The sequence below is a fragment of the Tubulanus polymorphus genome, chromosome 5 (assembly GCF_964204645.1).
Source record: "Tubulanus polymorphus chromosome 5, tnTubPoly1.2, whole genome shotgun sequence".
NCBI classification, from domain to species: Eukaryota; Metazoa; Nemertea; class Palaeonemertea; order Tubulaniformes; family Tubulanidae; genus Tubulanus; species Tubulanus polymorphus.
Genome location: NC_134029.1, coordinates 22,311,840 through 22,336,380, shown reverse-complemented (window position 1 = coordinate 22,336,380; position 24,541 = coordinate 22,311,840). Strand labels below are relative to the sequence as shown.

Here is a 24,541-nt window from a genome sequence, read left to right as displayed (position 1 = left end):
TATACCGATGTTCAAATCTTTCCACCAGATACAAAAAATCTAAACAACTCCAATAATTTCAATATGAAGAATTCATGCATAATTTAATGCCAAAAGAAAACTATTCAAAAACAACAAATGTTTAGAGGAGTTCATACCATTTACCTCTTAGTATTAGATTCATCATGTATTCTAAGACAGGAGCAAGGCACATGAAGTAAATAATTAAGACATAGATGACAATCTATTTTTTCAGCAAATTTAACACATATATTTATAAACTCTTCAAATAAATAATCTGAGCACTTTAAATTCATTCATTCTTAAGGAAATATCAAAAGAATTGAAACGCACTAAAGTAGACATAGCTTACCCCAGAGTCAATTGCCTGGTCTGACAAATTTTCTTGCTCCAACGCTGCTTGATTTAAGCAGTATCCCGAAATTACTTAACTTTTGGGTTACTTATAACTGAAATAAAAAACTATCCCGACAGGATACAGGAAATTCTTGATTCCATTATTAGATATCCTGCGGTTGCTTGATTAGAAACTTAAATGCAAACAGGGATATCATACTTTGACGCAGAATACTGACAATGGAGGATCTCATATCCCGAGAAGATGAGAATTTATTAGTACTGGGATATCTAAGGCAAGCAGAGTCTACTATACACACACCTCACCGGCTTAACAATTTACCATTAATATAAAATTCATCGGTACAGTTAACTAATAACTAATGTCATGATTACGAAACAGAAAGATCTTGTTTATATCAACATTAATGTAATTCGATGAACTCTTCGAGAGGAACAGGAATTTCCCCTTTATACGGCACATTGTTCTTCTTGATGACCTTCGCCGCCAGACATTTAAGCGACACATTTCTCATTGTTCTGAGGATGATTTCGGCGACGCCCGTCGTGCAGGTTTCCATCGCTGATTTGCCCCTGTAGTTCGCGAGGTCGGTGTGTGCGTTATACTCGCACAATAACACGATAATCGAGTGTAAAGTTAGAAAATCGCTGATCGGCTTGTCGTACTGGACGATGACGTGAAGCGCCGTGTTTCCGGCGTTGTCACGCGCGTTCACATCGGCGCCGCACGTGATCAGCAATTTCGTAATCGGCGCGCTCGGAAACCCGACGACGTCCGCCACGTGGAAGTCATCGACCATCGTAGTCGAGCACGCGGCCATGTGCAACGGGGTGAATCCATTCTTCAAACGAATCTCCATCTGAGTGAATCTATAAACGAGTTTACAAACTTGAAATTCTTGAGCTTTGTTGATTTTAATTTTACAAATCAACGCGATCAGATAAAGAGCCGTGTGTACGTCATATTCCAACGGATCTTTCCCCTTCAACGACAACGACATGGAGGACATGGCCTCGGTTGGCGCCCACGACCCCTTCGTTCGCCAATCCTTCTCCAGTTGGTTTATGCAGAACTCCAAAACGAGGTAAACGTCGTCGAAGTTCAAATTCACGCCCAGGTGAATCATCTGCGAGAAAACCTGCGCGAAACGCAGCAAATCTTTACCGATCGCGCGCGAGTTACGACGACGTAGTTTCAACGCGTGCATCCAGAGGGCGATGCAACGATCGAACAGGGCCTGATCGGCGAACACGGCGCCGCGGAAGATAATCGGATGCGTCAACTCGGCGTTGTCCTCGCCGAGAATGCGTTCGCGTATGACTAGAGATTCCATGTGCAGCGAATCGTGGTCGTGTTCGATCGCGACTAACTCGTCGAGGCTCTGACACTCGACGTGGTTCCGATACGCGGCGATCGGTTGGTTACGCGTTTTAGCGCCGATGCTCGCCGCGTTGCGTTCGACCATCGCCAGCCACATGTAATTATACGCTTTCTCGATGCTGTAGTGGTCCTTGTCGTTCGCGAAAACCGTCCCCATCAATTCTAACGCCTCGATTCGTCGCTCAATCGTGATGTTATCCAACGAGCCGGATATGAAATACTCGACGACCTCCGTCTGACAGTTTTCCGCCGCGACCATCAACGGATCCATATTATTCGTATTTTTTATAAACGAAGCGCCGTGCTGAATGAGCGTTTTGACGATGTTTAAATGTCCGCATTCGGCTGCGAAGTGTAACGCCGTTGCTCCGCAGTGCGCTCGAGCGTCCGTATCGGCACCGGCCTCCAGCAGGGCGCTAACAACATCGTGATGTCCCTTATATGACGAAATCATCAAACACGTATTCTCGTATTTATTCGCGATCGTCAACTTCGCGTCGTGGCACAAGAGAAACTTCACGATTTCCAAACGGCCGTCGAAGCAAGCCGCGCGCAACGGGGTCGAATTCGACAGCGTCGCGTGGTTGACGTCGGCGCCAAACTCGACGAGGATCCGCACGACCTCGAAGCAGCCGGCGCCGGCCGCGCACCACAGCGACGTCGCGCCTTCGATTACGAAGCCGTCGAATTTAACGGTGCCCGTTTGTTCGATGTCGACTTCGAAGTTTTTCAGTAATAATCGCACGACCCTCGCGTGACCGTTACGCGCCGATATAATCAAAGGAGTCGTTTTCTGTCCGTCTTCTTCTGATTGATACGTCAAAGCTTCGTGAATCTCGTCCGGGGTTTTACTGCACAGTAACGCGTATAAACTGATCGCCATCCCGTCCCGCGCTGCTTTAAACACTTTACGCGTCAGCGCGTAACTGTCCGATGACGATTTCACGGAGGCTTGTTGTCGTGGGCGATCAGCCAGATCTGTAGCCATATCTGCAATCGTTATTCAATGACCTGAAATTAGGAGCATAAATTTTTTCGTACATTGAACAACAAGTTATAGTACGACAGAGGCCGAGTTTCAGAGGCCGAGTTTCAGACGGAGAGAGTAGATGATATCGAAATATTGATTGGAAATAGATATTTTGCCAATAGGCCTCAATGGGCATGAAATTTTCTTCTATTACACTAGAGCTCATCACGTAGGCCTACAGAATCTGTATAATCAAAACGGTGATTTCTCACTGTCAGCATTTTTACATACTGCAGAAATACATTGTTGGGAGGGGAATACAACAGTGAAGCACAAAGCGGCCTGAATATGGCAAAATAAATATCTACCATATTGACTATCGACATTGTCTGATTCTCCTAAAGTCAAATTAACCAGCAACGGATGATAAAAACTAAACGACGAGGCCAAAAAAACAACGGCAAAAGCTGCATCTCTAATTGGCCACAATTATGACTCTTAGAGACCTAGGACTGACAGTTCTGTGGCGTCAAGTAAATATTCTTAACACGATCATCTAATCAGTAGGCCCTATTAATTACCTTCACGCAAATAAATAAAGAAAAATGGAATTAATTGCTTGACACCATCATTAACTTCCGGGTGTGGACCACTGTCGAAATCGATCGCGGGTCAGAGAATCGGTCTCTTTGTAACCGATTCATTTTAACGTATCATTTCAATTATCAATTCAGTTTTATTGTGGTAAATCGCGAGCCATTATTTTCGTTTATGAAATGAATTGGATGATTGAAAGAGCTGGCTAATCTAGAGAAATAACACGAATATAAGAATATTGCAAAACCGATTTTTATATATCATGATAGGTCCTACAGAAAACAATAAATGACTCGTACCGATCTCCGGCCGCGGGCCGCTCATCCCAGCGGCCTCAAGTGCCAGGGCCCTTTGATAATGAAAGAAAGTACCTAAATTGTGCCTCAAAGAGATAAAATGACATAACAAATTTTCGACTTAACACCGTTCGACCAGTGCTATGGAAATGATGTAGTGCTCAAGGTGGCATCTCCAGGTCTCCAACCAAATACAATAAAGCAGGACCATATACACAAATATCAAAATCGGCATTGCTCGCGGCCGGGTCGGGCGGCCAATTTTGAGGAGACTTTTTCTCGACGATTAATTTCACGACCCGTGTTGCTTGTGGCCATACTATGTAGAAAATCCCACAATAAGGGGAGAGGGTGCCTGACGCGGCTGCCTACGAGCGCTGAGTAGGCCTACAAAATATTTGGTTCCACCTTACGTTGAAAATACCATTTCCGTTACAAATGGTTCAAAACTATGTAATTTGTTCAGATTGTCAGCTCGTCTATTTGTTAACAATATATAAACAAATAATACGCACGTAGGCTACTTGTGTCCGAACCAGAGTTGCTTTTCACCTTTTTATGCTTGGTGAGCCATGCAAGGTTTGGTTCTACTTTTGGTCAAAAATGGTGTTTGTATCTTTATTGGATTGTATTTTGCATTAGAAGTTGTCTCCAGTAAATATAAAATGGATAGAAGTTCTACCCCTTTTGTAGAACATATTTATTCTCTAATTCGATTCGGCATAGACGTCATGTTCACATCCACATACATCATTTGACCAAAGATATAGAAAATCAAAAAGGTTGAAGCGTCCCTGGGTGGGCTTGAACCACCAACCTTTCGGTTAACAGCCGAACGCGCTGACCTATTGCGCCACAGAGACAGATACTTGGTTCAAACCTATTGATTAAACGGTCGTCCAAGCGTCAACGATAATTCGCAATGGGATTTTTTCTTAAGAGCTAGTCGCAGAATTAATTTGTCATTAGAATCCCATTTAAATTTGATTTTAGTTACCGAAGAACATGTACTATAGTCCTCGATAATCAATTGATGCAAGCGAAAACCGAATCAAACAACTTTTAAACATCTATGTAATATTTATTATATCTCCATCGATCGTATTAACATTTATATTAAACTCTACAAAACTAAAATACGTAAACAAATTAACACCAACACTAAATATACATATTTAGATAGAGCCATGGAGTTATCATCGTTCAGGCTGGTCGTAAGTTCATAAGTTCTTGAAATAAAAAACCAAACCCAAATTATTTATTTGATGGTCATCGTTCAGTCGCTATTGTTAGTTGTAGCACTATCGACGCAGATAGTCGGAATGTCGAAGGGTTTTGGTGACGGAGGGCACGGGAAGTCACTCAATCGTCGATTACTGCGCGGCATTTCGTGGAACCGGAACAACGTTTCGCTTCTCCGTCTGCGCTGTAACAAGTCGACTGAAAATAGAGTAAGATATGACATTATACACTGCGAGACCCGTGATTAAATTCCGTATAAACAGAGGTAACTTACTTGGTGCCGGGTCATCTGGATCTCGTATTACCAGCCCACTTTCTAGTAACATCTGTAAAGCCGGCAGATTTCGTGGTTTTCTCGTCAAATAGTAACAGATTATCGGCTTGGTTTTACCTTTGATTTTGATCGGTCCACGTTCCTTAAATTCGAACGTCGGGTCGAAGTTTTCCGACTCTTGGAGATATCTTCGAATAAAGGATTAAGGGAACGGATTAGTAAATTCCGAGTCTTCATACAGCGGCCTACCTGGGACGTTACTCACCGCTGAGTGACTTCGGATACGTTGATGCTGTTCGCTTCGCTGTGAGTTTCCATTCGGCTGGCAATATTTACAGTATCCCCGAAAACACAATATCGAGGCAGTTTCTGTCCAATCACACCAGCTACAGCCTCCCCGGTATGAATCCCGATAGCGAGCTGAAATTGTTTAAAGAATACCATAGATATGCAACGGATTTGCATCTGAGGAAATCTATGGATATAAGTATATTCATTCATACACACTCCCTTTCTCCCATTCTCTTATTTCTATTGAATTCTTCGTAATCGACGTACTTTCACTTGAATACCGTTGATAACTATCTCTTTCGCTATGTCCACCATCTCTAGTGCCAGGAGTGCTATGTTACGAGCGTGGGAAGATGTCCATTCTGGAAGACCGCTTGCCACCAAATATTTATCTCCGGCAGTTTCAACCTTAAAGATAACGACACGCGTATCTCATACCAGATCACGTAGCGATTTCGATATCCCGTCGATACTTACCTTATAGACATTGTAAACTTTAGGGTCTGAAATCATATCAAATTTAGTATACAAATCATTCAGCAAATCGACTATTGTTCTCGGGGAACTTCTTTCACATATTTCGTTAAAATCACACAGACCACTAAACAGTAATGTTATCAAGTCATATTTGACGGCTTCGACTGCGTGTCCAACTCTTAGTTCATTCGCTACTGAAGGTGGTAATATAGAATATACCAACTTATCGGTCAATTGTTTCTCGATTTCTAGTTCTTTGTAAGTTTGTTGAAGTCTTTCGGTCATCGTTTCTAATCGTTGAGTAAGTTCGTATTCGGCACGAAACTGTTCGCTCAATAGTACTAGATCTCTGGTAGCATCGTGGACCGGAATGTCGCTCAGGTACAGTCCACGTTCGTGAAGATCTTCCAGGTTGCTGATGTAAGGAGAGCAGAGAAATGCGATCAAATCCGATTCCGGAATATACAACATTTGCCCTTTCAGCCGCAATTTGGAGCGATCGGCCGTCTCCGGTTCCTCGGCCTCGAGCGATTCGTTCGAACCCGACATCGGACACTTGCGAATCTTGTTCGGTTTGACCCGCACGACGAACACAGCGCTCGAGTGTTGAACGATCATATCAAAGTTAAACTCGATACACGGACGATAAATCTCAAACAACGATTTCATGGTATATCTGGGCTCATCTATTTCTGGTATAACTCTAGACAGCGAATTCCCGACCTGTGTGACTTTCAATCTTCGATTGAAAATTACGTGAAACGGCAATAACTTGCAGAATGTTTGAGGACTTATTAACGGTTGATTGCCAATCAGTCCGCCGTAATCATCAGTAAGTCGTGTATGCGACGGTACCGGACCGGGACTTAGTGGTGAATCTGAACAAGTCTTTTCCGTTATCAAGAACTGTATATATGAATCGTTGAATTCGGAATTGCTTACGATTTCTACGTTGACCTCTTTACTGTGCAGTTCACGCGCGACTGATTTCACCAAACCCACAACTATGTATTCCAAGCCTTCTCGATCCGACTGGAAATGCAGCAAAATGGAGCCATCTTTTCGTTCGAGGCAGCGGAAACTAGGAGTGCGCATTCCCGGGTAGATCGTAGATAGGTGGTCGTGTAAAGCATCGAGGTTTTGAAGGAATTCCATTAGTGTGCCGCCTAGTACTTGTAGAATTTTATCGTAGCCAGATTCCTCACAGAACTCGAAAAACATCTCGCCAAACATTTCCCAGATTTTACATTTTGGTATTTCTGAAATAGAAAACACCTCGTTATTGAAATATTTATTCCATCCGCTTTGTGTAGTCCGTGTATTCCACAATAGATCTTACTGATAATTTGCGATGCAGTTTCCACGATATCAAATGCCAATTGATCATCGTTCAGTAAACTCGATAGAAATTCCGATTCCAATCTTTCACGAGATTTCGAGAAAATCTTGCGGCTGAAATACATGTATATATAAATGTATAAGAATCAAAAGTTTTCTTTCGAGTCCAGATTGACTCGAATTCATAATACACAGTACTGTATAGTGGCTACCTAATCTGATCCCATACATCGTCGCCGTAGTTTCTGACCACCAATCTTTCTAGAGCTTGTTTCACAAAACCTTGCTGTAAGAATAATCAAAAAGTGACGAAAAAAGTTAATTTTTCGAATTTGTTATAGAGATCTAATGTATGCTTCTACAGAATGACCAACATCATTCAATTTTTCCAGAGAAAACTTACGACATAGATATTGCGAAATTATGGCTTGGTTAAGAATATTAAGAAAATTTGAATCAAATTTTCGGAAGGTTATTTTGCCGTTCGAATATTGATATTGATATGCACGTTCGTAAGCCGTTGATAAACATAATCGACTCTTAGTATATGATCTCACAATGGAAACCGCCCTTGCTAATTAAAACACTATTAATATACACTGACACCAACCCCAGCGAGACCTTCGTTAATAAGCAACCATTACTATTGCAATACATACAAGAGACTATCGCTGTGTCGCTACATTTTATAAGAATCATTTCACTAAGGATGGATGTAACTTTATGATGATTGTATTGCGCAGTAACTTCACAAATTTTCAAAATTTCTGATAATCGCCGACACATTTTTTTAAACTTCACTAATTCATATCCGCAAAAATAAATGAAGACTAAGTATCATTTCGACTCGTAATGTGATGAAAATTGATATCTGAATATCATCATTTATGGCTATTACACATTCAACCTCACCTTTCTCCGAAATTTATTTAAAACAGCGGCTGAATATGCTAGATTATTCCCGTCTTTCGAAAACAGGGAGAATCTCCTCGGCGATACAGACTCACTGCTCCGAAAGCCTTCCCTCAGAGTAGACTCAACTTTTGATCCAGCGATTGAGAATGATCTTTTCGTCGCCGGTCGATCTCCCATCCGTCCATTGTCTGACTGGACCGTTCCCACGCTAGGTGAAGGAGGCCTTGTCCAGGCTTCAGCCCCTGACAGCGAAAATCGCCGCGACGCTCCGTATCGTATTCCATCGTTCAACAAATCCGAACAGACGTCGTCTTTATCCGGCGATGACATGACAACTAATGCAACAACGCATACAACATGCTCCACACGCTTACTGTACTTATAACGATAACACCCGAAAGGCCCAAAGGAATATGACGGCGAATATCTCGGTGGTTACCCTTCTTCAAAAGGCACAGGAAAATAAATTTTTTTTCCCGAACAGTGCTGATAAGAAACGCTGCGCAGTTCCTTCAAGTGTAGACCCGTATTGTTTGTCCGAGTGAGGTGAGAAGGGATAGACTACACGCGGATAACAACCGCATAGAGGACCTGGAAATCAGCACCACTGCCGTCGCCGCGTGTAAACAAATCAAGATTAATGACCGTAGAATTTTCGCGACAGGAAGGAAACTATCTATTATCTGGTTACAACCAAAGAGAGCCATAGTAAGTAAAACACATCGGAACAATACGAAAAACGCATTATATAGGAATAACAGCGAACTCGAAAGAGAAGGATCAGACATTGCATAGCAAACATTGAAAAAATGTAAATAAGACATTTTAAGAAATAACGGCAACTACATGTTATTTTTCAAAAAGCGAGAGTTCATCAAAATCTAATGCTTTTGAAATAATGGGTGAATTCATAGATTCCCATGCCTTACTTCGGTACTGGAAATGTTAAGACAGCGGCGATGTAACGGGTAATACATTGTCTGAAGATAATTTCTCGAGATGTTTATATCAGCACACACGCCTAAGTCTCTTTTTCCCATTTACGATGACTACAAGATCGGTTAACGATTGAAATTCATCTTAAAACTATGATTGTGAAATACCTAAAATGAATCTATACCTTCATATGTTTGTATTCATAAAAGATATATACGATCATGTTCGTCATCCCAGGGCCCAGTTTCACGAAAAAGTTTAAGCCTAAAACAGTTAAGTTTAAATTGTTGTCCTCATTGAAGATATGAAGTTACCAATGGCAATTACACCAAAAATTTGAGTTTAACTTTTCTGTGAAACTGGGCCCTGATGCCTTACTACTTTTCATCGCTTTCTTTCGGTATCGCCAACAGGCTGCAGATGATGTTTTAGTAGCTCACCTCAATGAAGCAGTTTCTCTTTCTGTGTCTATAGTAACACAGGCTACCGGCACGCGAGGAATGAATCGTGTCGCATCGTGAACCTCGCCTACTTTCCGGATTCAACCGAGGTACGCAGATGCTTTTCCGGCGGAAGTCGGCGGCTGGTGGACTTTCGTCGATCGGCGATTCATCGAAGTATTCCAACGATTTCGATCGGCTCAGTAGCTTAGTTGATTTATGCTTCATCGTCTTTGAAAATGAAAAAAAAAATGTTTATGATAGTTAAATCATCAGCAATATGTCAGTGAGTCGAATACGTTTTTCGAGATCGAGTAAAAGATAAAGAATGTATTTTTCATGAAGAAATATGTTCATGTATAATGCCATCTGGCTCTGTTCTGTTGTTTGCAAAATAACATATAATATATCTAGAGGCTCCCGCAACAAGAGACTTCCCTCTTATCGAGCTAGATACCCGTGAAATCCTACGTACCGTACTGATGCATCATCATATATATTTTTGATATTTGCCAACAGCTAAATCCCAGTTTACAAGACTGAATGATATATTATAAACTAAGCAATCAAAAATCACAGTAGCACTATGAGATACTACACGGAAATTTGACGGATAATCACCTTTGGTAAGCTTCATTAGCTAACACCTATTACTAACGCCGGTCTCCAGAATACATATCAGTTACAATTGTATACGCTTATCCAAATAACCTCGTTTATCTCAAAAAACAACAACAAATATGTATGCTTTGACGTATTCTATTACGTACCGTAATGTAAGCCTACTAGACGCGGCAGTATAGTGCAGAATATGAAGCGACAGCCGCCATTATTGCAGTACCAATCGATAAGGCCGCTGCTTATCAATAAATTGACGTCATCCGCTAGCGTACGACGTTACCGCTGTGTCTGTTCCAGCCACTAACATCATCAGCGTTAGTATCTCTCTCATTTAGACATTCGTGATTATTTGGAATTCTCATCGAGAAATATGATTTTAGCATACAACCACATTCTGTCAGTTATACCGCGAAGGCGCGGCACAAAGACGGTTTGTGGTGAATTTTCCTCACTCCTCAGTTACCACAAGAACGGTTAGAATAGACATTTGAGAACGAATCAGATTTATATACACATCTAGGTTGTAAAAGTTTATTTCATGGCATTTTACAGATCACTCTCTTCTATAGGAAATATTATTTTACATAAAAAGCAAAAAAAAAATCTATAATCTCATATATGAATATGAACTGTTTCTTACAAATCGACATATAAAGCGTCATATCAAGAGCATGAAATTGGACGGTTGCCATTATCTAGGAAATTGACATTGAGTTATCTACAGTGATTGATAATTTAATTTTTCTTCGGTTTTGGATCTGGTGTCTTGCAGTCACAATTTTCAACTGGAAATAAAGGAAGATATTTTGCATTAAGATACTTATATAACATATTCTAGAATTAAGCAAATGAATATTCTTATATGCTAGATAACTTCCAACATGAAATCGAATCATACATACCATCGTTTTTCTTCTGGAATGGCCAAGGCGCCGCTTTGAATTCTTCCTTGTCAACAAATGAGTCCTCTGCATTAAAGCATATAAAAACTGAGTTCATATTCTTCATAAAATGATTCATTCGGGCTGTAGGCCTACACAGCACCAAAAAGTTTAGAAAATGTAAATTTTGAAATTATGATAGCATTTCATGTTTAGATTTCTTTTTCAAATGGATCGCTTGTGAATACTTTTAAAAAGTGACTACGTCCTCTCGAGTTTTGAATGCAACTTACCGTTTTTGTCGGCTTGATGCATCAGGAATTTGGCGTCTTCATCATCCATATCCAACGCTGCAGCAAATTCATCCAATGATATCTTTCCATCTTCGTTAATATCGAAGAAATCGAAATTATTCGGAATCTCTACTTCGTGTTTTGCTTTTGTTGCATTGGCTGCCGCTGCCTACAAAACGTTGATATCAACGCTGAAAATTCTCTTTTAATGCGTTTAAGAAATACATTGAATTTGAAGTATATACGTACAAGATCACGTTGGGCCTCAAGTAGAATAAAAATAAAACTTACCGCGCCTTCTGACGAAACGTCGCGTTTGCCGCGGAATGAGCATCTGAAGGAGCAAAATACACCACATCGGTAGCCTGATCCAAATCTGTAGTAGCAGCGAAATCGACAATAACGCCGACAACGGAATCTCGCTTCTCCCTGCTGAACGTAACAGAGAGTCACCAAACAAACCAGTGCCAATATCAGAAAAGACCGCATCTTCGGCTAGAAGAAAAGCAAACAAATTACATGTTGGAATGCATTTGGCTGCTATGTCTACTTGAGAGTTGTAACTAACCTTATAGTTCTGATGAATATGTTAATATAGAGTTGATGATTCTAGCAACCTATTCCTCAGAAAAGTCTCTTGTTTATGAGAGAAATTCGGATTTTCTCGACTTTTATACGTTTTCATCACGGATATGGGTTTTCCCTGATTAGAAATTTTCATTCAACAAGAATGCATGGGTGCTTGAGAAGTTATTCAAAGTTCGACGTGAAGTACTTTCCCCCACTCGAAAAAACTGTAGGGAAGTTTGCAGAGCACTCGTGAAAATATTATGCGCGGGTCGTATGGCAGTACGACAAACATCAACATTTCTTGTATATCTGCGAGAATTGTCTGAAATTTCTGAATATCCTTTCAAGTACTGACATGGTCGATTATTTTCGGGGGAATTTTCAATTCTATTTACGCATTTAGATGAATTCTTGCAATGTAGATTTTAAAAATGTGTTTAAAAAGTTACGTACACCCTTTAGAACGAAAAACAATATTATCAAGTTATTTGGAACTTTTCGATTTAAGTTATCATGATAATCTTGGCACAGATCGCTTAGGTAGACCTAATATACTAGGCTGTATAGCTATGATGTTAACGTAAGAACCGGAAAGACAAATACGAAGATCAATCGTATAGGTGAATATAGGCGAACTAATGAATGCAATTTATAACTAGATTTATATGAATCAAGAATTTGAAATGAAATCTCCAAAATCACTGAAAAGATGTGAATTCAGAATGATCGCGGCATTTTCTTAGCCAGACATCACAGATGGGATAGGAATACTGTTTCAAATTTCCCATTTGTATTTATTGTGGGATATCTCGCGTTTATTCGCCAAACACGGATATTGTGTTTTCTTCTCGACTCTTTCAGAGGTTTCTCTTAGCGGGAAGAGAAAGTGGCTATTACGAAGTTCCATAGAAACTCTTGTGCAACGTAGCCGTACGTCTACAAAGATCACGTAGAATTCTAGAACACTGAGAAAATTCATCATCCAATGACGATGATGACTGCTATTTGAATTTGAAGACGATTTTATGTAACCCACACATCTTCATGACATAGAGAACCTTGACTGTTTGTCTTCCTTAATTCAATTTATTCCAATTTGGTTTACTTGACATAAAAACTGAGTAACGTCCTCTGCATAAAACGACGTTATACCACTGTGTGTTCGATCCACTACCACCGGGCAAAGCCCGCCGGGCACGGCACCGAAAAAACGATGAAATGATTACTCCAAGATTGGAACGTGTTGTATGAATCGTAGTACCTTGTAAAAGATATTTTTTCGATTCCTTTATGGTTTTATTATGAGGTGTTTTGTATACTGATCTTTCTCATACTGATCTTTTTCTTTTTACGATAATAGCGAATGAAATTCTCATCAGATCTATTATTTGTTACAAAAAGTGTTATGACGACAACAATATTCTATTTCATCATCAATAAGGAATAACAGAAATACATGGAACACGATAGAATTAGTAAATTAGTAAAAATGTCATATATAGATAAATTGGACGGTTGCAGTAATCTACGTAGGTATGTGCTAGTCTAGTGAGAGCGATTTGTCATGTTTCAGTCGGTTATGGTTTCTTGCAGTCACACGATTCAACTGTGAAAATATAAAATGAGATTTTACATGAAATAACGAGGATAAAGATATTATACAAGTTAGACAATTCGCAGTAGTTTTTCACTTACCATCATTCTTTTCCTGGAATGGCCAGGGAGCGTGTTTGAATTCTTCCCTGTCAACAAATGAGTCGTCTGCAATGTAGGAGATATACAGTTAACTAATCTATAATTAGTTCAACTTAAAGAGCATTATCACACACATCGCAAGAGTAGATTAGCCAACATAATACGCGTAACTTACCATTATTGTCGGCCTGGTGTATGAAGAATCTTGCATCATCGTCATCCAAACTCATTCCAGCGGCAAATTCTTCCATAGATATCTTTTCATCTTCGTCTATATCGAAGCTGTCGAAATCATTCGGAATCGCTACATTGTGTTCTTGGTGCCGTGTGGTTGTATCGGGTTCCTATAAGTCAGTCTCTTATCACTTTCGTTTCAAAATTGAAAATGATTCAGATAACACTGATGATGATATCATAAAATCTGAAAAAAGAACTCACAGCGGCTACGTCAGAAACATCTCGTTTTCGCCTGCGTCCGTAGCAAGCGATATAGCAGCGGATACCACAAGTCCACCCGCCAGTTGGTTTGTTAGTTGTTTGGTTGCCAGTTGTTTGGTTGTTTTGATCTTAAAATAGGGATTGTCCCCATTATTTATTTATTTGGCTGGTAAATTTTGTTTGATTTTTCGATTGAGTGTCCCTTACAGACCCACAACACCTGCCGGGAGCGAAACAGGGGGTTTGATTTTGAAATCGGAAATCGAAGTACAGATATAGTTGTCTGATCGGCGGTCGAGTTAACAGAATATTTTAAAATCGAAGTACATAATTGGAAATTCGGTTCCGGTTCATCCAAACAATCTTCCATTCAGTCTGAACCGGCAAGCGACTGATTGGGATGAATTTTTCTGGCTGCCTGATTTAATACAATGAGATTCTGGAAATAGCTATATTACAAGATCATTTTATCCATTTTTATATTTTTTTGGTCGTTTTCTACGTGTAAATAGTCAGATAGTTTATTGTGGTTTTTTTTCTCGGGTAGATGTTGATGTAGAAGTCCTCTAAGTTGATCATCCCGCGTGTTGACTAGATAGGAAGAAAGCACATTTCGAAACGCAAATTTTCCAGATGAGAGTATGGCCCTGGGGTATCCGAAGTGTAGTTGTATGACATCGACGGTGCAGCTCCAATGAGGATGGGTTTCTCCGTCAAGGGGTGCGCAGTTGGTACTTCACATCTGGTACTGAATTTGCCTAAAGGTATAAGTTTTACACTGGGAGCAGTTATGTGTTTCTAATATACAGTGAGTTAGGTCCGTGAATGTATCGCAATCAAACGGACAGTGCTATGCGTATTGATAGACCGTCAGTAAGAAGTGAATATTGAATACATGTTTGTACACTTACATATATACAGTCTTGATCGGGTTTTATTTACATTGTCACGATTAGGTTTTTGGTAGCTTTTAATGAGACTGATGTCAAGAGGCAACTTTCCAGTCACCATTGCGCGTAGATGTTTGGTTGTTAGCTGCATGGTTGTTAACGCAGCGAACTCTACAATAACGTTTACAATGGTATGTTCTTGCTTCTCCTGGCTGAATGCAGTAAAGTGTCACCGCCTAACAAACCAGAGCCGATAACACTAAATAACGCATCTTAAGCTAGAAAAAATAAGTTCATAAAACAAATTCATAAAACGAAAAGAGAATGGACATTGAGAGTTTGTTACTTACATTTGTCGAAGTGTCGAAATTTCTTGCAACCTATTCTTCAGGAATCTCAGTTGTTTATAAAAATATTCGGATTTTCGCTACTTTTATGCGGTTTCTTCTAAAAAATGAGGGTTTCCGTGTAGAAAACCACTACTTCACTATTCCACTTAGCAAAATATGCACCATTCAGCAAAAGACGCATAGATCTTTAATAAAGAGTCATCAATCAAACTACGTATTCAAAAGGACAGTAAATCAGGTCAGGTTTAAAAGTTTTTCTTTTGAAATAGAAAAAAGTGGATACACTTCTAAGTCCGAAATGGCATACTTTCACCTCAAACAAAGGGTGGTTTGGCAGTTACGTACACATAGATATTAAATCTACTTGTTATACATACTATACTAAATTAGACTGTAGTCGTGTTGACGAAAAAAATAAGAATGAAAAACATATTCTTATAGGCATTCGTCAGGGATGTGTTCATTGTATAGACTGTCCAATGATCTCATTTTTCCTGTAACTGTCTGCGCGTTGAGTTTCTTATGACGTTTGTGATGCAGAAGTGACTGACCTTGACTAGTTGGTGATAATGAACGACGATAACGATGATGATGCGAATGATTGGTGTTGTTTCGGTGCCGGTGAAAACGATGATTGCTGGAGCCCTCCCACATTTGACGCGCCAATCATCGGCACAGACGAAGAACGTTCATTTAGAGAAACAGTTTTTTCATTGTTTGAATCAATTTTCGGTGTGTTTTTTGAATAACGCTCTTCAGTTATCAATACGGATAAACTAGATCGTCTAATATGTTTTTCTGACTGCGCTTGTTTGTGTAATATTTGTAGTGGCAGTCGACGCTGAGTTCGGGATGACTGCATGTTTCATGAAGTTGGCATAAAGTGGGATTGTGCCTTTTCCTCGATCTCCATCAGTTCCATCGTACGATGAAATATAAGCCTCAGCAAACCACTATTGGAATGTGTAATAGGATACACTTAATACTTAATAAGAAATTGAAACACATTTTTTCAATCTATCTATGTGTTATAGTTTATTATGCGGTATTTTACATGCTGATCTTTTTCTATGAAAATTACATATTGCACGTTAAAAACGAATAAATATCATCAGATCTATTGATTGTTACAAAGAGTGTAATAATGATTAAAATAATTAAGATTTTTCTTCGTCATCAATAAAGAATCACAGAAAGAATTACGGAAAATCATGGAACACGATAGAATCAGTAAATTAGTGAAAAAAATCATATATGAATAAATTGGACGGTTGTAGTAATCTACGTAGGTATGTGCTAGTCTAGTGAGAGCGATTTGTCAATGTTTCAGTCGGTTATGGTTTCTTGCAGTCACACGATTCAACTGAAAATACGAAAAGAGATTTTACATGAAATTACGAGGATAAAGATCTGCTCGGAGTTTGAACATAACCGACAATTCGCAGTAGTTTTCACTTACCATCATTCTTTTCCTGGAATGGCCAGGGAGCGTTTTTGAATTCTTCCCTGTCGATGAATGAATCCTCTGCAATGTAGGAGATATACAGTAAATTAATCTGTATTTAGTTCATTATCACACACATTGTAAGAGTACGTTAGCCAACATTCCTTCGCGTAACTTACCATTTTTGTCGGCCTGGTGTATGAGGAATTTGGCATCATCGTCATCCAAACTCATTCCAGCGGCAAATTCTTCCATAGATATCTTTTCATCTTCGTCTATATCGAAGTAATCGAAATTATTCGGAATCGATACTTTGTGTTCGGTGCGTGTTTCATTCGCTTCCTATGAAAAGTCAATTAAACCAGTGTGAAATGCAGTCGGTGTCTTATCTTTTCCGTTTGATAATGAAAAATGATTACGATAAAACTGATGATATCGAAGAATAAGATAAAAACTTACGGCGCTTACTGCAGAAACGTCTCGTTTGTGGTTGTGTTTGACGAATACATCCCTCCAGCAGGTGATATAACATTTCCAGCTGTTAGTTGAACGGGAGTAATAGCAGCGAATTCTGCAATAACGACGATAAAAATGGTAGGTTCCTGCTTCTCCCTCGTGAACGGAGTACAGTGCCACTACCAAACAAACCAGAGACAATAAAACTAAAGAACGCATCTTCAGCTAGAAAGAAATAGAAAAAAATAAATCCATAGAACAAATTCCGAAAACTAGAAGAAAATCGTATTGACAGTTTGGTTCTTACATTTGTTGAAGTGTTGAATTATCTTGTAACTTTTTCGTCAGGAATCTTAGTTTGTTTATGAAAGTTTTCGGATTTTCGCTATTTTATACAGCTTTTCTCTTGAAGGAATGTGGATTTTCCAGATCGAAAAAACCCCAAAAAATGCACCATTCAGCAAAAAATGAATAGATTCTTAATAAAGAGAGTCACCAATCAAACCACTTATTCGCAGGGACAATAAATCATGTCAGATTCCTTAAAAAATGTTTCTTTTGATATAACTGAATAAAACTTCCTAAGTGGCTTTCTTTCGTCCAACCCGCGGATCGTTTGGCAGTATAACAAACATAAAAATCTACTGGACCTGGATAACTATCTGAATTCTGAAGATGTTTATCTCTTAGCAATAACACGTTTGATTTTCCAGGAATCATACGAATCCTATTCAAATCTTTTGTGCCCTTTTCCTCGTTCCCCAGTTCCATCGTACGTTGAATTACCCATAAAAAACCACTATTTGAACGCATGATAAAAATCGTAGAAACTAAAGAACGTCTTTTCATCCATCTATGTTTTATAGTTTATTATGCGGTATTTTGTATACTTATCTTTTTCTATGAAAATATACTTCTTTGTTAAAAACGAATACGTATCATCAGATCTATTATTTGTTACAAAAAGTGTAATAATGATAACAATGATTAATTATTTACTTCATCGGTAATAAAGAATCACTGAAAGAACTACGGAAATACACGAAACACGATAGAATCAGTAAATTAGTGAAAATGTCATATATAAATAAATCGGACGGTTGTAGTAATCTACGTAGGTATGTGCAAGTCTAGTGAGAGCGATTTGTCAATGTTTCAGTCGATTATGGTTTCTTGCAGTCACACGATTCAACTGAAAATACGAAAAGAGATTTTGAATAAAGATACGAAGATACAGATTTGATGTAAGTTGAAGGATAACCGACAATTTACAGTAATTTTCACTTACCATCATTCTTTTCCTGGAATGGCCAGGGAGCGTGTTTGAATTCTTCCCTGTCAACAAATGAGTCCTCTGCAATGTAGGAGATATACGGTATATCTAATCTGTATTTAGTTCAAATTAAGGAGCATTATTACACACATTGCAAGTGTAGATTAGCCAACATTACTATGCGTAACTTACCATTATTGTCGGCTTGGTGTATGAGGAATTTAGCATCATCGTCATCCAAATTCATTCCAGCGGCAAATTCTTCCATAGATATCTTTTCATCTTCGTCTATATCGAAGAAATCGAAGTTGTTCGGAATCGATACTTTGTGTTCGGTTCGTGTCTTATTTGCTTCCTATGAAACGTTAATTACACCAAATAATTTTTTTTTGAAATACAACCAGTGTCTTATCATTTTCGTTTTAAAATTAAAAATGATGACGATAAGACTGATAGTAAGAAAGAACTTACGGCGGCTACTTCAGAAACGTCTCGTTTGTGGTCGTGTTTGACGACAACAGTCCAGCAGATGATATAACATCTCCAGCTGTTAGTTGAACGGATGTAGTAGCAGCGAACTCTACAATAACGATAAAAATGGTAGGTTGCTGCTTCTCCCTCGTGAACGGAGTACAGTGCCACTACCAAACAAACCAGAGACAATAAAACTAAAGAACGCATATTCTTCACCTAGAAAGAAATAGGAAAAAATGAATCTATAGAACAAATTCATAAAACTAGAATAAAATTGACAGTTTGTTATTTACATTTGTTGAAGTGTTGAATTTTTCTTGCGACCTCTTCTTCAGGAATCTCAGTTGTTTATGAAAATATTCGGATTTTCGCTAGTTTTATACAGTTTTCCTCTCGAAGGAATGTGGGTTTTCCAGATCGAAAAAACCCATTGAGCAAAATATTCACCATTCAGTCAAAAATGCATAAAATCTTAATAAAGAGAGTCATCAATTAAACTACATATTCAAATGGACAGTAAATCATGTCATGTATTTCTTTTTGAAATAAGAATATGTTGATATTATTTACTTCTTAGTCCGAAACCTCAACAAAGGGTGGTTTGGCAGTTACATAACCATAAATACTTGGTGGATATAAATCTGCGGGAAACTTTTGACATTTTCTAAAGATTTTTATCTGTCAGCAATGAAACGTTCGATCGATCATTTTCCAGGGATTCTTTAATGCTAATCCCATTTTTGCACCCTTCATTAGGTGTCTAGTATGGTTGCTGATTCGGGACATACCAATATTTTTTGCAAAAGTCTGGAACGCAGATCTAATAGATATGTAAAAAGGTTTTAACTTTTAGAATGGAGAGAGAATTATCAAAATACGTCCTTAAAGATAATCAGGGCTGGGGGTGTATTGCAGCTGTACTAAACTAGACAATAACCGTGTTGATGAAAAACATAGGAAGAAAAAAGCATTCTTATAGGCGATATTTTTATGAGTGATTATTCATTTACTAGAGTCACGTGAATTTGAAAGAAAGTCTCTAAATCAGTGATAACACGTGAACTCTGAATGGTCTCAGTATTTTAGATCGATTTCGTTATCCCAGATGACGCGTAGAGAACATGAACATTCTACTTAAAACTCTTTCCATGCGACTTCCCTAAAAACCAGATCCTGAGATTTTGCTAACTTTATTTCGAAAAAAAATTCTAGTTCTCAAACTTCTAGACGGTCTAATACGCTTCCCTACACTAAAATATGATGATTCAGCTTGTTTCTGATGATCTAGCTATTCTGGGGTCGTTAGGGGCCCCCAAAATGTCAACAACAAAAAATTGACCTACTTTCGGGTCATTCGGGTACCCCTACCCCTAACTGCAGCTTCATATTCTCTCTATATATCTTCATTATATCCACTGCGTCATGTATAGACACCGTATACCAGCCGCTGTGTCTATTTATAAAGCTTTCAATTTTGCCCTACTTTGTTTACACAACTTGACCTCAATTCACCGATAATGACTTTCGTGACCTACATAGATTTTATTCATACACCCGCCAGCGAGCTCGAACAAAAACAAGTCCCTGGGGTTGCCAGGACTAAGCATACATACAAGCCGTATAAGCTTTATACATTGCCATTTAGACAGTAAGGGGATAAGTAGGTCAAACACCTGTGACGTGGCGCCACACCGCGCAAAAACAAAGCGTTCTGGAGACTGTGTCGTCCGGTCACAGTTAGCCTGGAAATAGTAAAATGTCCGAATTTGATCAATGATTGGTCGATGTGTCTAACCGTCTAGTTTGTACTTAACTAGACAAAAGTCGTGTCCACGAAAATATGAGAAAGAAAGCATTTTTAGGCGATATTTTGAATAAGAGTATTTATTTACACGAGTCACATGAATTTGAAAGAAAGTCTCTAAATCACTAGTAACACGTGAACTCTGAATGGCCTCAGTATTTTGGATCGATTTCGTTATCCCAGATGACGCGTAGAGAACATGAAAATTCTATTTCAAATGTCAGAATTTGATCAATTATTGGTCGAAACGCGCCAAAACGAACGCAGAAACGAACATTCGTTTCAGCGCCCGTTTTGGTGCGTTTTAGCGCGGTAAATTTCGTTTTTGCGCCACGCTGAAACGGACGCAGAAACGAAGCAATATATATTTTTTGCATGGTATATTGCACGGAATTTTTGGCCCTAATCAGCCACCATATCTAACCGTCTATTTCGGGGATGTGTTTATTTTATTGACTGTCCAATGATCTCATTTTTCCTGTAACTGCCTGCGCGTTGGATTTCTTATGACGTTTGTGATGACGATGCGACTGACCTCGACTTGGTGATGATAATGACGATAACGACGATGATGCGAATGATTGATGTTGTTTCGGTGCCGGTGAAGTGATTGTCGCTGGGGCCCTCCCACATTCGACGCAATCATCGGCACAGACGAAGTACGATCATTTAGAGAAACAGTTTTTCCATTATTTGAAACAATATTTGATGCGTGTTTAAAAAAAATAATATATGTAATTTACAACCCAGTTAATTATGAATTCTATTTGAATTTGCAGCTAAACAATTGAGAAGAATGAAACATTGGAATATATAAGATGGGGAAATCCACCATTTTGCTGGACCAATCGATAAAAACACCGACATCAATAAAGTATATTGATAACTTAAGTATTTTTTGTTCGTAGCCTCCGTCAAAACATCTACATGATGTGGAAAACCTTAACTGTCTGTCTTCCTTAATTTCTTTTATTCCAATTTGATTAACTTATCATAAAAACTGAGCACTTTGATTATAAAGTTAATTCATTTTTACTTGCAGTGACGTCTTCTGCGTTAAGCGACGTCACCGCCGTGTGTTTCATCCATTACCACCGGGCACTACCATTAGCAAGGGTGTATCTCCGTCATTTAGACATAAATAGATCGGAACTGTTCAGTCAATGAGTTCTGCGTGTTTTACGAAGTTGGTATAAGTAGGGATTGTGCATTTTCCTCGTTCTTTTTAGTCGTACGATGAATTATGAACCTAAACAAACCACTATTGGAACGTGTAATAGGATACATATAAACTCAATAAGATATTTTGACATCCATCTATATTTCATAGTTTATTATGCGGTATTTTACATATTATCTTTTTCTATTAAAATATATTTTCACGTTAAAAGCGAATGAAATATAAAATTGTCATATATAAATAAATTGGACGGTTGCAGTAATCTACGTAGGTATGTGCTAGTCTAGTGAGAGCGATTTGTTAATGTTCCAGTCGGTTATGGTTTCTTGCAGTCACACGATTCAACTGAAAATACGAAAAGAGATTTTACATGAAATTACGAGGATAAAGATCTGCTCGGAGTTTGAACATAACCGACAATTCGCAGTAGTTTTCACTTACCATCATTCTTTTCCTGGAATGGCCAGGGAGCGTGTTTGAATTCTTCCCTGTCGATAAATGAGTCCTCTGCAATGTAGGAGATATACAATGTAGGCGATGTCTGCGACCAAGCGAAAAAAGCACTATTTTTTGTACTTAAAAAGTACAGCAATACTCTTTAACTATAGACATTGCATTTAGAATTTTTGATGCAATGGTTGGATCAATCCTTACTTTTGGTAGTGAAATACGGGGTTTCTCGAACTTAGATGCAATCGAGAAAATACACCTTATGTTCTGCAAATACCTATTGAAATTGAAACGTGCAACACCAAACGCTATGGTTTACAGAGAATTAGGACGATTTTCCTTTGAAATACAAATAAAAGTCAGAATGGTAAAGTTTTGGGGACACCTGATTACAGAGAGCAACACTCATTCCGGTAAAATATATCGCATCCTATCAAAAAATCATGTAAATGGTAAGACCAGTAAATGGATAACGTGAATCCAGTCGATCTTAGAAAACTGTGGTCCATAAGTTATATTTGGTACGAACAATCTTTCCCGAACTGCCGTTATTTGTCAGAAATTGTTAAACTACGTTTACAAGACCAATTTAAACAGAAATGGCACCAGACAATTGAAGCCTCAACAAAACTAGATGCTTACGGAATTATTAAGCTGAATTGGGGGCGGGAAATATGTTCACTAGCGTTACCATTTGACCTAAGGACAATTTTAATACGGTTCCGTTGTTCTAACCATCACCTACCGATTGAAACGGGAAGATACGAACATATTCCCCGCAATGAACGACTTTGTACCAAATGTAACCTAGGAAAAATTGTCGACGAATACCATTTCATAATGAGTGTACTTTTTTGAAAGTTTAAGAAGTCGCTACATACCGCAACAACCACTAAATATCCCTAACTTAAGAAATTTTATGAATCTTTTTACTTCACAAGACCCAAACATATTGAGTAAGCTAGCAGTATTTATTAAAAAACCCACATAGAATCGCCTAGCCATCGCTGTGCACATCACGTGTATAATGAAATATGTATAGAAGAAGAAACTGTTACAATAACTGTATATTTTAAATGTAACTGGAGTAATTGTAACTGTGTTACTGTGTTACTGTAAATTGTTTATTGTTTTGTATCCTGTGCTCGAAAAAATTGCATAATATCTGGAGCAATAGATTAAATCTAAAAAAAATCTAGATCTGCAGTAAATCTAATCTGTATTTAGTTTTGTGTTTAGAACATTATTACAAACATTGTACGAGTAGATTAGCCAACATTACTATGCGCAACTTACCATCATTGTCGGCCTGGTGTATGAAATATCTTGCATCATCGTCATCCAAACTCATTCCAGCGGCAAATTCTTCCATAGATATCTTTTCATCTTCGTCTATATCGAAGCTGTCGAAATCATTCGGGATCGCTACATCGTGTTCTTGGTGCCGTGTTCTATTTGCTTCCTATAAAACGTCAATTACACCAACGTGAAATACAGTCAGTCTCTTATCACTTCCGTTTCAAAATTGAAAACGATTCAGATAACACTGATGATGATATAAAAGAATCAGAAAAAAACTCACAGCGGCTACATCAGAAACGTCTCCGGTTTGTGCCTTCGTCCGTGGCAAGCGATATAGCAGCGGATACCACAAGTCCACCGGCCGCATCTGCTATAAACGCAGCGAACTCTACAATAACGATTACAATGGAATGTTCTTGCTTCTCCCGGCTGAATGCAGTAGAGCGCCAACACCAAACAAACCAGAACCGATAACACTTAATAACGCATCTTCAGCTGGAAAAAAAAATAAGTTCATAAAACGAATTCATTAAACGAAAAGAGAATGGACATTGAGAGATTGTTACTTGCATTTGTTGAAGTGTTGAATAATCTTGTAAACTTTTCTTCAGTAATCTGAGTTGTTTATAAAAATATTCGGTTTTTCGCTACTTTTATGCAGTATTTGCTCAAATTTATAAGGGGTTTTCCAGATAGAAAAAACCCCATTGAGCAAAATATTCACAATTCAGCCAAAAATGCATAAAATCTTAATAAAGAGAGTCATCAATTGAACTAAATATTCGCAAGGACAATAAATCGTGTCAGATTCAAAAGCCTTTCCTTTTGAAATGAGAATAAGTTGATATTATATACTTCTTTGTCCGACATGGCATACTTTCACTTCAAGAAAGGCTGGTTGAAATA

General features: G+C 38.6%; 6 protein-coding genes and 1 non-coding gene across 8 annotated transcripts; all 7 read right to left on the bottom strand.

Annotated features, from left to right (window-relative positions):
• Positions 1-96: 96 nt before the first annotated feature.
• LOC141905151 (protein fem-1 homolog B-like) lies at positions 97-3,350 on the bottom strand. Its single transcript, XM_074793924.1, has 2 exons — positions 3,290-3,350; positions 97-2,749 (listed from the first exon to the last, which is right to left on the bottom strand). The coding sequence occupies exon 2, from the start codon at positions 2,724-2,726 to the stop codon at positions 762-764; it is 1,965 nt and encodes a 654-aa protein (XP_074650025.1). The 5' UTR covers positions 2,727-2,749; positions 3,290-3,350; the 3' UTR covers positions 97-761.
• Positions 3,351-4,390: 1,040 nt separating this feature from the next.
• On the bottom strand, positions 4,391-4,464 carry Trnan-guu (transfer RNA asparagine (anticodon GUU)). Its single transcript has one exon. It is a non-coding gene; the product is annotated as a tRNA-Asn (tRNA).
• Positions 4,465-4,697: 233 nt separating this feature from the next.
• LOC141905599 (guanylate cyclase soluble subunit beta-1-like) lies at positions 4,698-10,522 on the bottom strand. Of its 2 annotated transcripts, none has more exons than XM_074794534.1 (9): positions 10,285-10,522; positions 9,515-9,745; positions 7,436-7,509; positions 7,225-7,337; positions 5,886-7,144; positions 5,676-5,816; positions 5,383-5,537; positions 5,118-5,305; positions 4,698-5,041 (listed from the first exon to the last, which is right to left on the bottom strand). In XM_074794534.1, the coding sequence occupies exons 2-9, from the start codon at positions 9,740-9,742 to the stop codon at positions 4,878-4,880; spliced, it is 2,322 nt and encodes a 773-aa protein (XP_074650635.1). In that variant the 5' UTR covers positions 9,743-9,745; positions 10,285-10,522; the 3' UTR covers positions 4,698-4,877. The 2 variants fall into 2 exon arrangements, with proteins under 2 accessions (XP_074650635.1, XP_074650636.1); XM_074794535.1 differs by lacking the exon at positions 10,285-10,522 and adding an exon at positions 10,136-10,183.
• Positions 10,523-10,649: 127 nt separating this feature from the next.
• LOC141905946 (uncharacterized) lies at positions 10,650-11,967 on the bottom strand. The gene is made up of 5 exons (XM_074795073.1): positions 11,878-11,967; positions 11,601-11,804; positions 11,310-11,478; positions 11,038-11,103; positions 10,650-10,920 (listed from the first exon to the last, which is right to left on the bottom strand). Exons 2-5 carry the CDS (start codon positions 11,796-11,798, stop codon positions 10,871-10,873), a joined length of 483 nt encoding a protein of 160 aa, XP_074651174.1. The 5' UTR covers positions 11,799-11,804; positions 11,878-11,967; the 3' UTR covers positions 10,650-10,870.
• Positions 11,968-16,268: 4,301 nt separating this feature from the next.
• Positions 16,269-17,574, bottom strand: LOC141906541 (uncharacterized). The gene is made up of 5 exons (XM_074795875.1): positions 17,460-17,574; positions 17,156-17,377; positions 16,876-17,038; positions 16,712-16,777; positions 16,269-16,615 (listed from the first exon to the last, which is right to left on the bottom strand). The coding sequence occupies exons 2-5, from the start codon at positions 17,369-17,371 to the stop codon at positions 16,587-16,589; spliced, it is 474 nt and encodes a 157-aa protein (XP_074651976.1). The 5' UTR covers positions 17,372-17,377; positions 17,460-17,574; the 3' UTR covers positions 16,269-16,586.
• Positions 17,575-18,000: 426 nt separating this feature from the next.
• LOC141906542 (uncharacterized) lies at positions 18,001-19,344 on the bottom strand. The gene is made up of 5 exons (XM_074795876.1): positions 19,193-19,344; positions 18,897-19,115; positions 18,618-18,780; positions 18,441-18,506; positions 18,001-18,344 (listed from the first exon to the last, which is right to left on the bottom strand). Exons 2-5 carry the CDS (start codon positions 19,104-19,106, stop codon positions 18,316-18,318), a joined length of 468 nt encoding a protein of 155 aa, XP_074651977.1. The 5' UTR covers positions 19,107-19,115; positions 19,193-19,344; the 3' UTR covers positions 18,001-18,315.
• Positions 19,345-22,111: 2,767 nt separating this feature from the next.
• LOC141906196 (uncharacterized) lies at positions 22,112-24,212 on the bottom strand. Its single transcript, XM_074795436.1, has 4 exons — positions 23,916-24,212; positions 23,630-23,795; positions 22,325-22,390; positions 22,112-22,228 (listed from the first exon to the last, which is right to left on the bottom strand). The coding sequence occupies exons 1-4, from the start codon at positions 24,000-24,002 to the stop codon at positions 22,200-22,202; spliced, it is 348 nt and encodes a 115-aa protein (XP_074651537.1). The 5' UTR covers positions 24,003-24,212; the 3' UTR covers positions 22,112-22,199.
• Between the last annotated feature and the right edge of the window lie 329 nt (positions 24,213-24,541).

Bases quoted from the DNA above. Each gene is read 5' to 3' on its own strand.
- LOC141905151 (XM_074793924.1), bottom strand. From the start codon at position 2,726: ATGGCTACAGATCTGGCTGATCGCCCACGACAACAAGCCTCCGTGAAA.
- LOC141905599 (XM_074794534.1), bottom strand. From the start codon at position 9,742: ATGAAGCATAAATCAACTAAGCTACTGAGCCGATCGAAATCGTTGGAA. The intron at 5,538-5,675 runs GTACGTCGATTA...AAACAATTTCAG, and splicing joins TCAACGGTATTCAAGTGAAA to CTCGCTATCGGGATTCATAC. The intron at 5,042-5,117 runs GTAAGTTACCTC...CTCTATTTTCAG, and splicing joins TCCAGATGACCCGGCACCAA to TCGACTTGTTACAGCGCAGA.
- LOC141905946 (XM_074795073.1), bottom strand. From the start codon at position 11,798: ATGCGGTCTTTTCTGATATTGGCACTGGTTTGTTTGGTGACTCTCTGT. The intron at 11,479-11,600 runs GTAAGTTTTATT...AACGTTTTGTAG, and splicing joins ACGTTTCGTCAGAAGGCGCG to GCAGCGGCAGCCAATGCAAC. The intron at 10,921-11,037 runs GTATGTATGATT...CTTTATTTCCAG, and splicing joins ATTCCAGAAGAAAAACGATG to TTGAAAATTGTGACTGCAAG.
- LOC141906541 (XM_074795875.1), bottom strand. From the start codon at position 17,371: ATGCGTTCTTTAGTTTTATTGTCTCTGGTTTGTTTGGTAGTGGCACTG. The intron at 17,039-17,155 runs GTAAGTTTTTAT...GACTTTTCATAG, and splicing joins ACGTTTCTGCAGTAAGCGCC to GAAGCGAATGAAACACGCAC. The intron at 16,616-16,711 runs GTAAGTGAAAAC...TCGTATTTTCAG, and splicing joins ATTCCAGGAAAAGAATGATG to TTGAATCGTGTGACTGCAAG.
- LOC141906542 (XM_074795876.1), bottom strand. From the start codon at position 19,106: ATGCGTTCTTTAGTTTTATTGTCTCTGGTTTGTTTGGTAGTGGCACTG. The intron at 18,781-18,896 runs GTAAGTTCTTTC...AACGTTTCATAG, and splicing joins ACGTTTCTGAAGTAGCCGCC to GAAGCAAATAAGACACGAAC. The intron at 18,507-18,617 runs GTAAGTTACGCA...CCTACATTGCAG, and splicing joins ACACCAAGCCGACAATAATG to AGGACTCATTTGTTGACAGG.
- LOC141906196 (XM_074795436.1), bottom strand. From the start codon at position 24,002: ATGCGGCCGGTGGACTTGTGGTATCCGCTGCTATATCGCTTGCCACGG. The intron at 23,796-23,915 runs GTGAGTTTTTTT...GACGTTTTATAG, and splicing joins ACGTTTCTGATGTAGCCGCT to GAAGCAAATAGAACACGGCA. The intron at 22,229-22,324 runs GTAAGTGAAAAC...TCGTATTTTCAG, and splicing joins ATTCCAGGAAAAGAATGATG to TTGAATCGTGTGACTGCAAG.